The 11,645-nt window shown below is 41.1% G+C and overlaps 1 protein-coding gene across 1 annotated transcript; it reads right to left on the bottom strand.

Moving 5' to 3' along the window:
• Positions 1-8,657: 8,657 nt before the first annotated feature.
• Positions 8,658-9,602, bottom strand: LOC142446793 (olfactory receptor 52H1-like). The gene has a single exon (XM_075548532.1). The coding sequence runs from the start codon at positions 9,600-9,602 to the stop codon at positions 8,658-8,660; it is 945 nt and encodes a 314-aa protein (XP_075404647.1).
• Positions 9,603-11,645: the final 2,043 nt, after the last annotated feature.

The following is an 11,645-nucleotide window of genomic DNA, read 5'->3' as shown; positions in this document are numbered from 1 at the left end:
TCTGTAGAGATAATAATATGCACCAAAAATCAAGCTATAGCAAGATAGGCGATGAGTGAGAACACAGCGATGACAACAAAAAATGAAACCAATTACCCATAGAAGAATAAATTAATTAAAAGAAAAAAGAGATAGTGTCTGGGGTCTTAAAGGCTTGAAGGTGAACAAGCGGCCATCTAGCTCAGAAGCAAATAAGCCCACATGGAAGAAGCACACCGGCCAGTGCGATCACGAGGTGCCCAAGGGACCAGGTACAAGGCATCATGCAAAAAAAAAAAGATATAAGTGTGTGTATGTATGTGTATATGTGTATATGTATATATGTATGTATATATATCTATATATATATCATATTAAATGAAGGGGGAAGTGCAGAGTGGAGACCCAAGGCCCAAGTGTCGACCAATGGAGATCCCCTCATAGAGGGGTTTAGGAGAGGAAATGGGTTAATTAGGGTGTGAGGTAGTATCGATGAAGAACACAGCTTTCCCCCGGATCCTGGATGCTTCCTCCCCCCAACTACCATGATCCGAATTCTACCTTGCAGGGCTGGATAGGACAGAGGCTGTACACTGGTGCATATGAGGGTTGGAGGTACAGGGAATCCAGGGTGGATGATACCTTCAGGACCAAGGGTGTGAGGGACGATGCTGGGAGAGTGGAGGGTGAATGGGTTGGAAAGGGGGAACTGATTATAAGGATCCACATGTGACCTCTTCCCTGGGAGAGGGACAGCAGAGAAGGGGGGAAGGGAGACTCCGGATAGGGCAAGATATGACAAAACAACGATGTATAAATTACCAAGGGCATATGAGGGAGGGGGGAAGGGGGAGGGAGGAGGGGAAAAAAAAGAGGACCTGATGCAAGGGGCTTAAGTGGAGAGCAAATGCCTTGAGAATGATTGGGGCAGGGAATGTATGGATGTGCTTTATACAATTGATGTATGTATATGTATGGATTGTGGTAAGAGTTGTATGAGTCCTTAATAAAATGTAAAAGAAGAAAAGAGAAAAAAATGATTAGGGCAAAGACTGTACAGATGTGCTTTATACAATTGATGTATGTATATATATGAACTGTGAAAAGAATTGTATGAGCCCCAATAAATTGTTAAAATTAAAAAAAAAAGAAAGAAAGAAAAACCTGTAAATAGATCAAGAACTGATTTTTGATCTCTAGGCATGTCCTTCAGTCAGGTCCCATGGGGTACCATGCTTTGGCCCCAGAGTCTGTCCTTTGTACTTCCTCAGGGGCTCCCTGCTCTGCTCTCACAGTGGCTCTGCCACATACTTTTAGTGGTTTGCCTTGCTGTCACAGGGTCAGTATGGTCCAGTTCTGACACTGAGTCTCCAGTGTTGTCCCCCTTAGGGCCCTGGGCCATCAAGGGACAGCGTGTCTCGTAGTGGGATCAGCCATATTGTCCACTCAGTTCCATTGGCTGTTCAGAGTAGGGATATCGTCCTCCAGGCCTGGTGGGCCAGGATGTGCTCCACTCTCTCTTCCTCCTCTTCATTTGCTCCCATTTACTCTGATCAGACATGCTCTTCTCCCCTAGCTGCAGTTTCAGTGTCGTCCTCTCAAGAAAATTCTTATGGGATGAGGGGCAGTTGTCCACGTAGCTGGTATGGGGGCCGAGCCCTCAGGCCCCTCCACTGGCTTCCCATTCATTGCCAGCACACTGCATTCATCTGCCACTGGCTTTATATCTGATCCCTCTTTCCCTGTGGAGACACAAACAATACCCTCCCCTTGGGTGAGTCAGTGCCCTATTCCCCCATCACACACCTTTTTTTTCTTTCCCCTTTCCTCCCACCATGATCTTTTTAGTTGGCTACCATATGTATCCCTGGATTTTGTCTGGCCCCTTCCATACTACCTGGACCTTGCCCCTGGAGTGTTTGTATACAGTAGCTATTTCCTTGTGCCCCTTTATATAAACTTACCTCAGCAGACTCATGTTTTACTTGTCCGTTTGTTTTTGGCTTTCTTCACATAGCATAATTTCCTCCAGTTTTTCCCATGCGGTGATATGCTTCATGCATTCATCAATGCTTTTTAGGCATGCAAAGTACTCCATTGTATGTATGTACCACAGTTTTTTAATCCATTCGTCTGTTTATGGGAATTTGAGTTGTTTCCAATTCCTGGCAATTGTGAACTTTGCCACAATGAACATTGGAGCACACATGTCTGGCCTTGGTTTGTTTCTTGCCTCTTCTGGGTATATGCCCAGTAAGGGGATTGCTGGGTCATATGGTAACTCAATTTCCACCTGTTTGAAAAATCGCCAAATCGATTTCCATAGTGGCTATACATACTTACAGGCCCACCAGCAGTGAATGAGAGTTCCTATCTCACCACAGCCCCTCCAAAACCAGTTGCTTTCTGATTTTTTGAATTGGGCTCTCTTTGAGGGTGTTAGGTGGTATCTCATTGTTGTTTTGATTTACATTTCTCTTATGGCTAATGATCGGGAACATTTTCTCGTATGTTTATTAGCCATTCAAATTTCAGATTTCTTTAATATCCTTTTGTATTATATTGGCCAGAATTTTGTTAAGGATTTTTGCATTAATGTTCATTAGTGATATTGGTCTATAGTTCTCAATTCTTGTGGCATCTTTGTCTGCTTTAGGTATCAGAGTTATACTAGCTTCATAGAAAGAGTTTGGGAATTTTCCATCTTTTCTATGTTCTGAAAGAGTTTGTATAGAATTGGTGTCAGTTCTTCCCTGAATGCTTGGTAGAACTCTCCTGTGAAGCCATGTGGCCCGGGGGATTTTTTATTGGTAATCCCTTGATTACGTTGTCTATTTTTCCATTGCTATGGGTCTTTTGAGGTTTTGACATCCATTTAGGATAGTCTAGTGAGGGATTGTGTTTCCAAATATTTATCCATATCTTCCAAATTGTTGATTTCCGTAGAATATAGACCTTCATAGTACTGTGTAATTATCCTTTTGATTACATTAGGGCCCGTTTCATCCTTCATCCTTGCAAATATCGTTTATTCCTTCATTTCTTTGGTTAGGTTTTCCAGGGGGTGTATCAATTCTGTGAATTCTTTCAAAGAACCAACTTTTAGCGGCATTAATTTTTTCCATATTTTACTTGTTTTCCCTCTCCTGTCTCTCAGCTCTGATTTTTATTATATCTACTCTCTTTGCTATTAGTAGGGTCTTTCTGTTGACTCTGCTCTAATTGGTGTAAGTTTTGTTTCAGTATATCATCCACAAGTCTCTCTTCTTTTTAATGTGTCTATTTATTGCTATCAGCCTTCCTCTGATCAATGCCTTTACTGTATTCCACAGGTTTTAGTATATTTTATTTTCGTTCTCATTGATTTCTAGAAACATCCTCATTTCATCTCTGATCTGGGTCAATACCCACTCCTTTTTCAGTAGGAAATTGTTAATCCTCCAATTGTTTACCCTGTTTCCTTCACTGTCCTTCTGTTAATTTCCAGCTCTATGGTGCAATGATCAAAAAGAGATATCTGTATAACCTCTGTGTGCTTGAATTTACTCAAGTTCGACTTGCGTCCCAGCATGTGGTCTCTTTTTGAATATGTGCCATGTGAGCTTGAAAAGAATGCGAATTGCTTGAATGTTGAGGCTGTGATCACTTTTTTCATCTTTTGGAGTGTTTGATTTATGAATTTCACAGGTCTCTCATTAAGTACATATATGTTTACTGTGCTCACTAGTTCTTGGTCTATTGTTCCCTTAAGCATTATATAGTGCCCCTCCTTGTCTCTTGCTATGGCTCTATCTTGAGGTCAATTTGTTCATCTATTAAGATCGCTACCCCTGCTGTTTTTGCATTACCATTTGCTTGTTATATTTTTCTCCAGCCTTTAATTCTCAACCTGTTTTAGTCTGTATGCTTGAGATGAGTCTCCTGGAGGCAGCAGATCAATGGGTTATGTTTCCTGAGGCAGTCTGTTAGCCTCTGCCTTTTAATGCCTGAGTTCAGGCTATTGCTATTTTATTTTTTCCCTTAAGTCTTGTATTTCCTTTTGGTGCATTGTCTTTATCTCCTCTATCATTTCATCTTTTTTCTGCATTGGTTCCCTCATATCCCATATGACTTCAAGCAGCATTTTGAACATTTCTTTTTGTGGCAGGTCAATATCTGATTCTTCTATCCCCATCATTAAGTTCATGACTTCTTCCGACATTGTCTTCTGTTTCTCCTGCTTTTTCATTGAAGCTGTTAGAACTGGTTGTTGTTTACGTGTTGTTTTAGAGGAGCCTGGAGCCATCTTCCTGCGTCGAAGAGCCTTGGGCTCTCTCTTGGGGGTTTCTTATGAGTACTTCTATGAACTACCTGCCGGTAGCTGTACTGAGGGGTCAGGCTATGCTATATCTAACTGTGGTTTCACTCTTATCCTACCCATCCAGTATTCCATTACTTGGAATGTGTGTTGTATATTCCTCTCAGGTGACCCTGGTCAGGTTGTTATGGGGCCATGAGGGCGTCGCTTCCCTGGCCAATCTCTAGGTAGGCTTCACAGTTCTTGGAGCATCTTGGCTGGCCTGTGGTGTCATTCTCTGCAACTTTAGTGCTGAGGAGGTCGTGCGAGTATACCCTACTTGGTGTAGAACTCTGTAGCTGGCAGGGGAATTACCGTAGACAGATCGGCTTGGAAGTTGGGTGGATTTTCCCACAGTAGCATGGAGCCCCACAAGTGGTGGTCAGGCATTTCCCCCAGTCACTGGTAGGGCCTCCAGATTTAGTCTATGGATACTCCCACTTTTGCAGGGAGAATCCCTTGCTGCTTGGTGTGTGAAAGAGGACCGGTGTGAATTCTCCAGCTGCTTGCCAAGCCAATAAATGCGGGTGGGAGCTCCCCCAATTGGACCTCCCGAGTTTCCCTATGAAAAGGGGAGTGGCCTGGAGGCTGCTAGTGTCTTGTGACGGGAAAGAGAGCGAAAGAAGAGGAAAAAGAGATAAAGAGGAAGACACAGACTGGAGCAGTAATGCCAAGCAAACTGACACCCACTCACACACACACACACACACACAACTAAAATGCACAGAGTAAACAAACGTGAAAACAGTAAAAAAGAAAACAACTAAAAAGGAGAACTAAGTCTGCTGAGGCTGTGGTAGGAAATAGAGAATAGCTAGAAGAGGAGGATAAAAGAAGAAAATGTGAAAGAAGAACATAAAGAAAGAAAAGAGAAGAGAAAAGGAAGGAGAAGGAGAGAGAATTTTTTAAATAGTTAACGAAATAGCTGACCATGTGCTGTGATGTGTATAGCACTGTCTGAGGGGTCAGGCTGGCCACTGGGAGGACAGGGTTGCCCTAGGCAGAGTCTGGGAACCAGCAATAGCTTGTGAAAGGAATTATAGGGAGCAGAGAGAATCATATAAACAGAGAGAGAAGCAAAGAGAACAAAGACAGAAAGAGAAGGAAAAGAGAATAAAGAGAAAGAAGGGGGAAAAATCCAACTGTGTTCACTAATATTGGCTGTGATGGTATAGAGGGAGGAGAGAGAGGAGGAAATAAAGAATAAAGAGATAAGTGATACCTAGTTGCTTGAATGTGGGGCCAGAGGGGTTTAGACCCTGCCCCACAATGGCAGGTTGGTGTGCCCTTTTTATTGTGGGACCCAGTGGTGCTGGGCAGAATTGCCCTAGTTGATGAGATCACCTTAGAGGTCTCATGGAGGTTTCCTGAGCCATGCATCACAGTGTAGTTCTTTGTCCCAGCTGCCTTGTATGGTATAAAGCTCTCCCACGGAGGTCAGGCTGGAGTTTCCTCCTGCTATTTGGGTTGATTTGCCCTAAGCAGAGGTTAGTGACTTGGAAGGCAGTAGCGGCATATGATAGGAGAGAGTGGGAGATAAGAGGAGAAAGAGGGAAAAAGAGAAAAAAGAGGGAAAAGAAGAAAGAGAGAGAAAAACCGCAACACAAACCTCAGCCCATTGAGACTGGCTGCGGTGGGAAAGATTGAGGGGCTTGTGAATAGAGAGAAGAAATAGAGTAGTAGGTAAGGAGATAACTGAGACTTGATCACCTGTCTGTGAGGTTGTAAGAGTTCCAACACTTCCTCCAGGTAGCAGGTTGGTGTACCCATTTGATGTAGAGTTCCACAGATGCTGTGTGGGATTACTTCAAAGGCAAGATCACACCCGTGGCCAGGTGTCAGTTGAGTGCTGGAGTTTGCTGGTGTACCTGCCTTCCTGTATGTCCTTCTTTCGGATGTCTTCCTGCTGTCTCAACTCTATATATGGGAGAATGCAAGTCTTTTGTTCGTGTATCACCTTGATTGTTCTAAAGGGTGCATACCCCTCTGGTACAGCTCACCTTCTAGGGCTTGTCTGTCATTGCACTAAAAGACGTGTGGGTGAGGTCCATTTCAACTGTGAGGGGCATCTACAGGCTTAGAGTGTTCAAGAGTCTCTATCACACAAGTAAGCCTGGACTTTTTATTATAATTGTGAGTTAGGTTTTGTTTTTCCCTACTCTGTACAGGGATTCCTCCTGTGTTCCCTGTCAGAGAGGTCAGCAGGGGTAGTTAGGGAATCATCAGTTCTTCTAGTCACAGGATTGTGCAGATTGGTGGGTATGCATTCCATTAGTTCTTTGAACTAATTGTTTCCTTTATTTTTTCCTCACTCTTTTTGTCTCTGGATCTGAAGAGAATTTAAATGGAATTTAAATAATTATAAATATTTAACTTTTGTGCAAATGTATGTGAGGGTTATGAAAATATAAGAATGTCTTATATTAATTGTAGGAATGCAAATGGGTGGGTGTAGGGAGAGGTTTAGCTCTGTTTTCTGATCCAAACTTGGGAGAAATTCTCTGGTGACCACAATGACAAACATTGAGCATCTTAACTTTCCTATAAGTTTCCTATAAGTTCCATAAGTTCCTTATGTGTAGTACTCTTCTCCTTTTCTTCCCCCTTTCTTTGCACCCATGTGCTTCATTTTGCAACTTATCTCTCATTCTCCCTTGCATATAACTCCATGTAAGCAAGGCACAGCCTCATCTGTATTGACAACTCTGCTATATAGTAAATACTTAGAATGATAAAAAGAAATATCAGATTCTGAATAATTATTTTCCAAATGAATATTTTATAAGCGAATATTTTCTGGTAGCAACATTGTTCAAATAAAATCTTACCTAGACATTTGGCAAAGAAATCAGATAAAGATAGATAACAACAGTAGGGACAAAGAAGGATAAGAGACTTCTTCCACACACCCCTTGAGCTCTGCCTCAAAGCAAAGTTTCAGAAATATGCTGGTGGAGCATGATTGAAAATCACTAGTTCAGTGATCTGTAACTCTTAATTATTCTATGCTTAGGATTTAAAGGTCTTTCTTTGATCATAACGTTTATGAAATTTTGATGTATCTTTCCACAGATATGTTCATTTGTCATAGGATTCCCATCATTTGGCCATCACTCATTGCCCAAATATATCATATACCTGACTCTCATTTAGAACCTGGGAAACATAGTCTTTAGTTCCTCAAGATCTGTGACAATTGGGGTTAAATTTTTTGTTAGCACCTAAATGAAGTTATGGAAAATTGATTGAGGCCTAATCCTACAGGAAAGCATGGATGTGGAAAGTTTAATCCTTTAAAAAATTGCCAGCTTTTTTCAGAGATTATATTTCCCTGGTTACTGCTTCGGAAGTGTGGCTCCCCAATCTGGCCTGGAGTTCAGGGTATGATCTGCCCCAACCCTAATTTAAGAACTCTCTTGTTGTTATTTTGCACCATCAAACTGATTCTAACATCAAACTGATTCTAACTCATACTGATGCTAACAAACAGAATAGAGCTCTTCCACAGAGTTTCCTCAAGTTTAATCTTTACACTAGAAAGTTGTCAAGCTTCGCTCAGAGTAGCTTCTGGATTTCACATCCAAGCACCTAACCATTGTACCTCCAAAGTTTCTCTTAAGAACCATAGCATATATTAATATCCTCCTGCTATCCTCCCTATTATATCATTGCCAATAGAACTTGTTTCAAACAGATTTGTGCTAGAATATATTTTTAGGAGTGAACACGGAGAGTGAATTACAGTCAACTATTAAATGAACAATAACAAGACTACAATATTATTATCTTAAGTTTCTCAAAAATTAATTTCCTAATGAGAAATTTCATATACACCTTGTATTTTTATTCTTCTCTCAGCTATCACTATGGCTTGTTTGTTCTCAATGGGATAAATCTCCACTTTGAAAATCGTATTCCTTTTTTCCAAAGTATTCAGCTGTCTGTTTTCACCTCTTCCTCTCGAACATGTCCTATGTATGTTTTGATCCCAAAGAAAATATGTTCTCAAGAAAAATTTGGCAGAGAATTTTATCTCTTTGATGTAACCTGTAAGCCTGTTCCCATTGAAAGAAATCACCATGTGTGTCAGAGTAGAATTTTGTTTTATAAGATTTTTTGTGGAAACTCCTTTTTTGTAGACACCAAGCATTTTTTTCAAAGGCACATCTCAATAAATTCATGTTTTCACCCTTTCATTTATTAAACTAAGTATGTTAACCATTTTTGATACTTAAGATCACATATAATCAATGAACGCTTTAAATATCATTTGTGTTTTAATTCTTGTTATATTAATGTACACAATGAATTGATGCCACCCTTTCCATTGACCAACAGACCATCACTCTGTAGCCTTCGTAGAAAAGAGGAGGATGACTTTATCTCGGATCTGTTTGGTCTTTACCCCATAAACAATGGGGTTAAGTGCTGGGGGGATAACGTACAGGTTGGCAAACATTATGTGAAAAGTTCGGGGAACATTGTGTCCAAAGCGATGGGCAAGGATGGAGAAGAAAGCAGGTATGTAAAACATAAGAATGACACAGACATGAGAACCACAGGTGCCCAAGGCCTTCTGGCGGGCGTCTCGAGAGGGGAGACTAAAGACAGCACAAAGAATGAGGGCGTAGGAAACGGCAATGAGAATTACATCTGAGATGACCGTCATGATGGGAACACAAAAGCCATACCAGATGTTGATGGAAATATCAGCACAAGCAAGCCGAGCAACACCGATGTGCTCACAGTATGTGTGGGGGATAATGTGTGTCCTGCAGAAAGGTAGGCGGGTCAGCAAGAATACAACTGGCAAGATGATGCAAAAGCTTCGGAAGGAGATGCCCACAGCAATCTTGATGATGGTTTTGGGAGTCAAAATGGTTGTGTATCTCAAGGGGGAGCAGATGGCCACATAGCGATCAAATGCCATAGTCATCAAGATGGCTGAGTCTAGGACAAAGCTGTAGGGAAGAAAGAACATTTGAGTAAGGCATCCAGGGAAGGTAATTTCATGTGCCCCAAACCAAAAGATACTGAGAGTATTAGGCACACCAGCTGTGGCCAAGACGAGGTCGGTCGCGGCCAGCATGGAGAGGAAGAAGAACATGGGCTCATGCAGACTGTGCTCCACTGCGATGAGGTAGAGGAGAACGCAGTTGCCCACAGCAGTCATGAGGTAGATGCCGCAGAAAGGAATCCCAATCCACACGTGAAATTTCTCCAGGCCTGGGATACCCACCAGAGTGAAAGGTTCTGAGTTGTAACCGCTCAAGTTGAAATCCACCATCGTAAAATGGTGTCGCCCAACTCTGAGGTCCTGAGGAAGAAGAGCACACAGGAGAGTGAGGGTCACTTCAGTCGGTTTAACTTTAACGACCTCACCATTGTGAACCACCTTCCCCAAATAAAGAGACATATCACGATTTATATTCTCTCACACATCCTACCTACACATAAGTTACACAAACATAAAGATTCCCCTGTATCACTCGGAAGTCTTTACACATGCAAACAGGGACACACACACATTTGGTCTCTCTCTCTCTCTCTCACTTACTTGTAGCATACACTGATCAGAAATTAAAAACAAGCAAGATATTACATAGATACATCAATCAATGCAATATGCTTTGTTAATTTCCAAATAGCTTACATCTGTCTCTGGAAATACTAGGCCTTACATACTCGCTCTTCTCCTGTAACATCCCACACAGGTGTGTACAAAGAAATGAATCCCATATGGATGAGCAGACAGCAAAAGAAGGGACTCCAGTATCAGCACAAAGATGAGACTCATGATGGTCTATACCACGGATTCTTGGCATAGATCCCCTCCCTTGTATTCCTCTTTTTAGTCACAGTTTTAAGTCCAAGAAACCACAAGATCTTTAAACCCAGGGGCTAAATTCAAATGTATCTTCCCTTCTACATTTTGCATAATATAAATTGATCATAATATAAAAAGATCATCTTTTCCCCCTGAGTTTTCCCTTTTATATAGTTACTGCACACTTCTTGTATAGTGCCGCTGTGTTTCAAGCTCATGGGGCGGTACAGCCCAATTGCTCTATATACTGAGTGTTTGTGTTTCAACGTTCGTCTACCTTCCTTTCATTGGTCTGATGCAAGAGCTCACTGGATAGCTTTGGGGCTTTCCAGTGTTCATTTGGACACACTCTCCTGTGCCATTAATGTACTCAACGCTACAAACAATCACCCTGAAGCCAGGCATTCAGAAACCCAGTTTGCAGCTTCTCTGGGTCCTTACTTATTCCCTTATGTGGGAGAAGTTGCTCTCTCGTTTTTATTTCCCTTCCACACAGATACAACCCAAACTTACACTTATATGCAAGCACATTCACCAATGTACACATGACCCTCCATGTAGAAATGAATTATCAGGGTTATCATTCTACAATCAAACAGATCCATAATGTGAGATATGTTACAAGACAAATCAGTCTTGTCATTTAATCAACTCAGTGCCATTTTTTAAGGGGTGACAGCTATACGTTAGGGAAAGAAAATTCCTCTGTGGATGTAAAAAATTTTAGAGATCTAAAATATTAATGGGTTTTCTGGTAGCATAGTGGTTTCATCAACTGAACAACAAAATTCAATGCAGATTGAATTCTGCATAAGCAAATCTGGCAGAGAAAATAATTAATGAATACTGCATTGCACATTGAATTAGGTATACTATCTGAAGAATTATTGTTAATTTTAATAGATGTGATTATCATATTATAGTAGTCATATACACAAGCAGATGCACAAATCTAGTGGGAGAATCTATTGATTCAGCGTGTGTGTTCTGAAGTCAGAAAGGTAGGTACTTTAATCCTACCTACTTCCAGAATGTGAGCAAGATGCTTGAATTATCTAGTTCTCAAGCTTCTCTTTTGTGTGAGAAAAATACATAATCATACTAGTTCTTATTATAGTCACTATTATGACAAAATAAGACTAACTCTCAAAATAACCTATGTAGCAAAGCCTGTTACATAGAAAGGCTGTACTAAGTGGGACAGATTGTTACTTGCATCCATCTTATGTTATCCCTGTCATTAGCAGTCAAACTAATGAAGAAGAGAACACAAGAAGAAGCACACTTACCGGTATTCTGTTCTTCGTCTTGTGTTAGGATCGTGAACTTTTCTCCTACATTTCTATAGAAATTGCACGAACACTTATTGTGGCCATGATTAAATTCTTGATATCTGTCCAACACATGTATTCATTTGCTGCTAATTCACTGGAGCATTATCTAAACATCAAAGACCATGTCTCATTTGATAAAAGGGGGTTTCTCATGGGAGAAAAGATCCCT

Source organism: Tenrec ecaudatus, chromosome 4 (genome assembly GCF_050624435.1).
Source record: "Tenrec ecaudatus isolate mTenEca1 chromosome 4, mTenEca1.hap1, whole genome shotgun sequence".
NCBI classification, from domain to species: Eukaryota; Metazoa; Chordata; class Mammalia; order Afrosoricida; family Tenrecidae; genus Tenrec; species Tenrec ecaudatus.
This window is presented reverse-complemented; position numbering and strand designations above follow the sequence as displayed.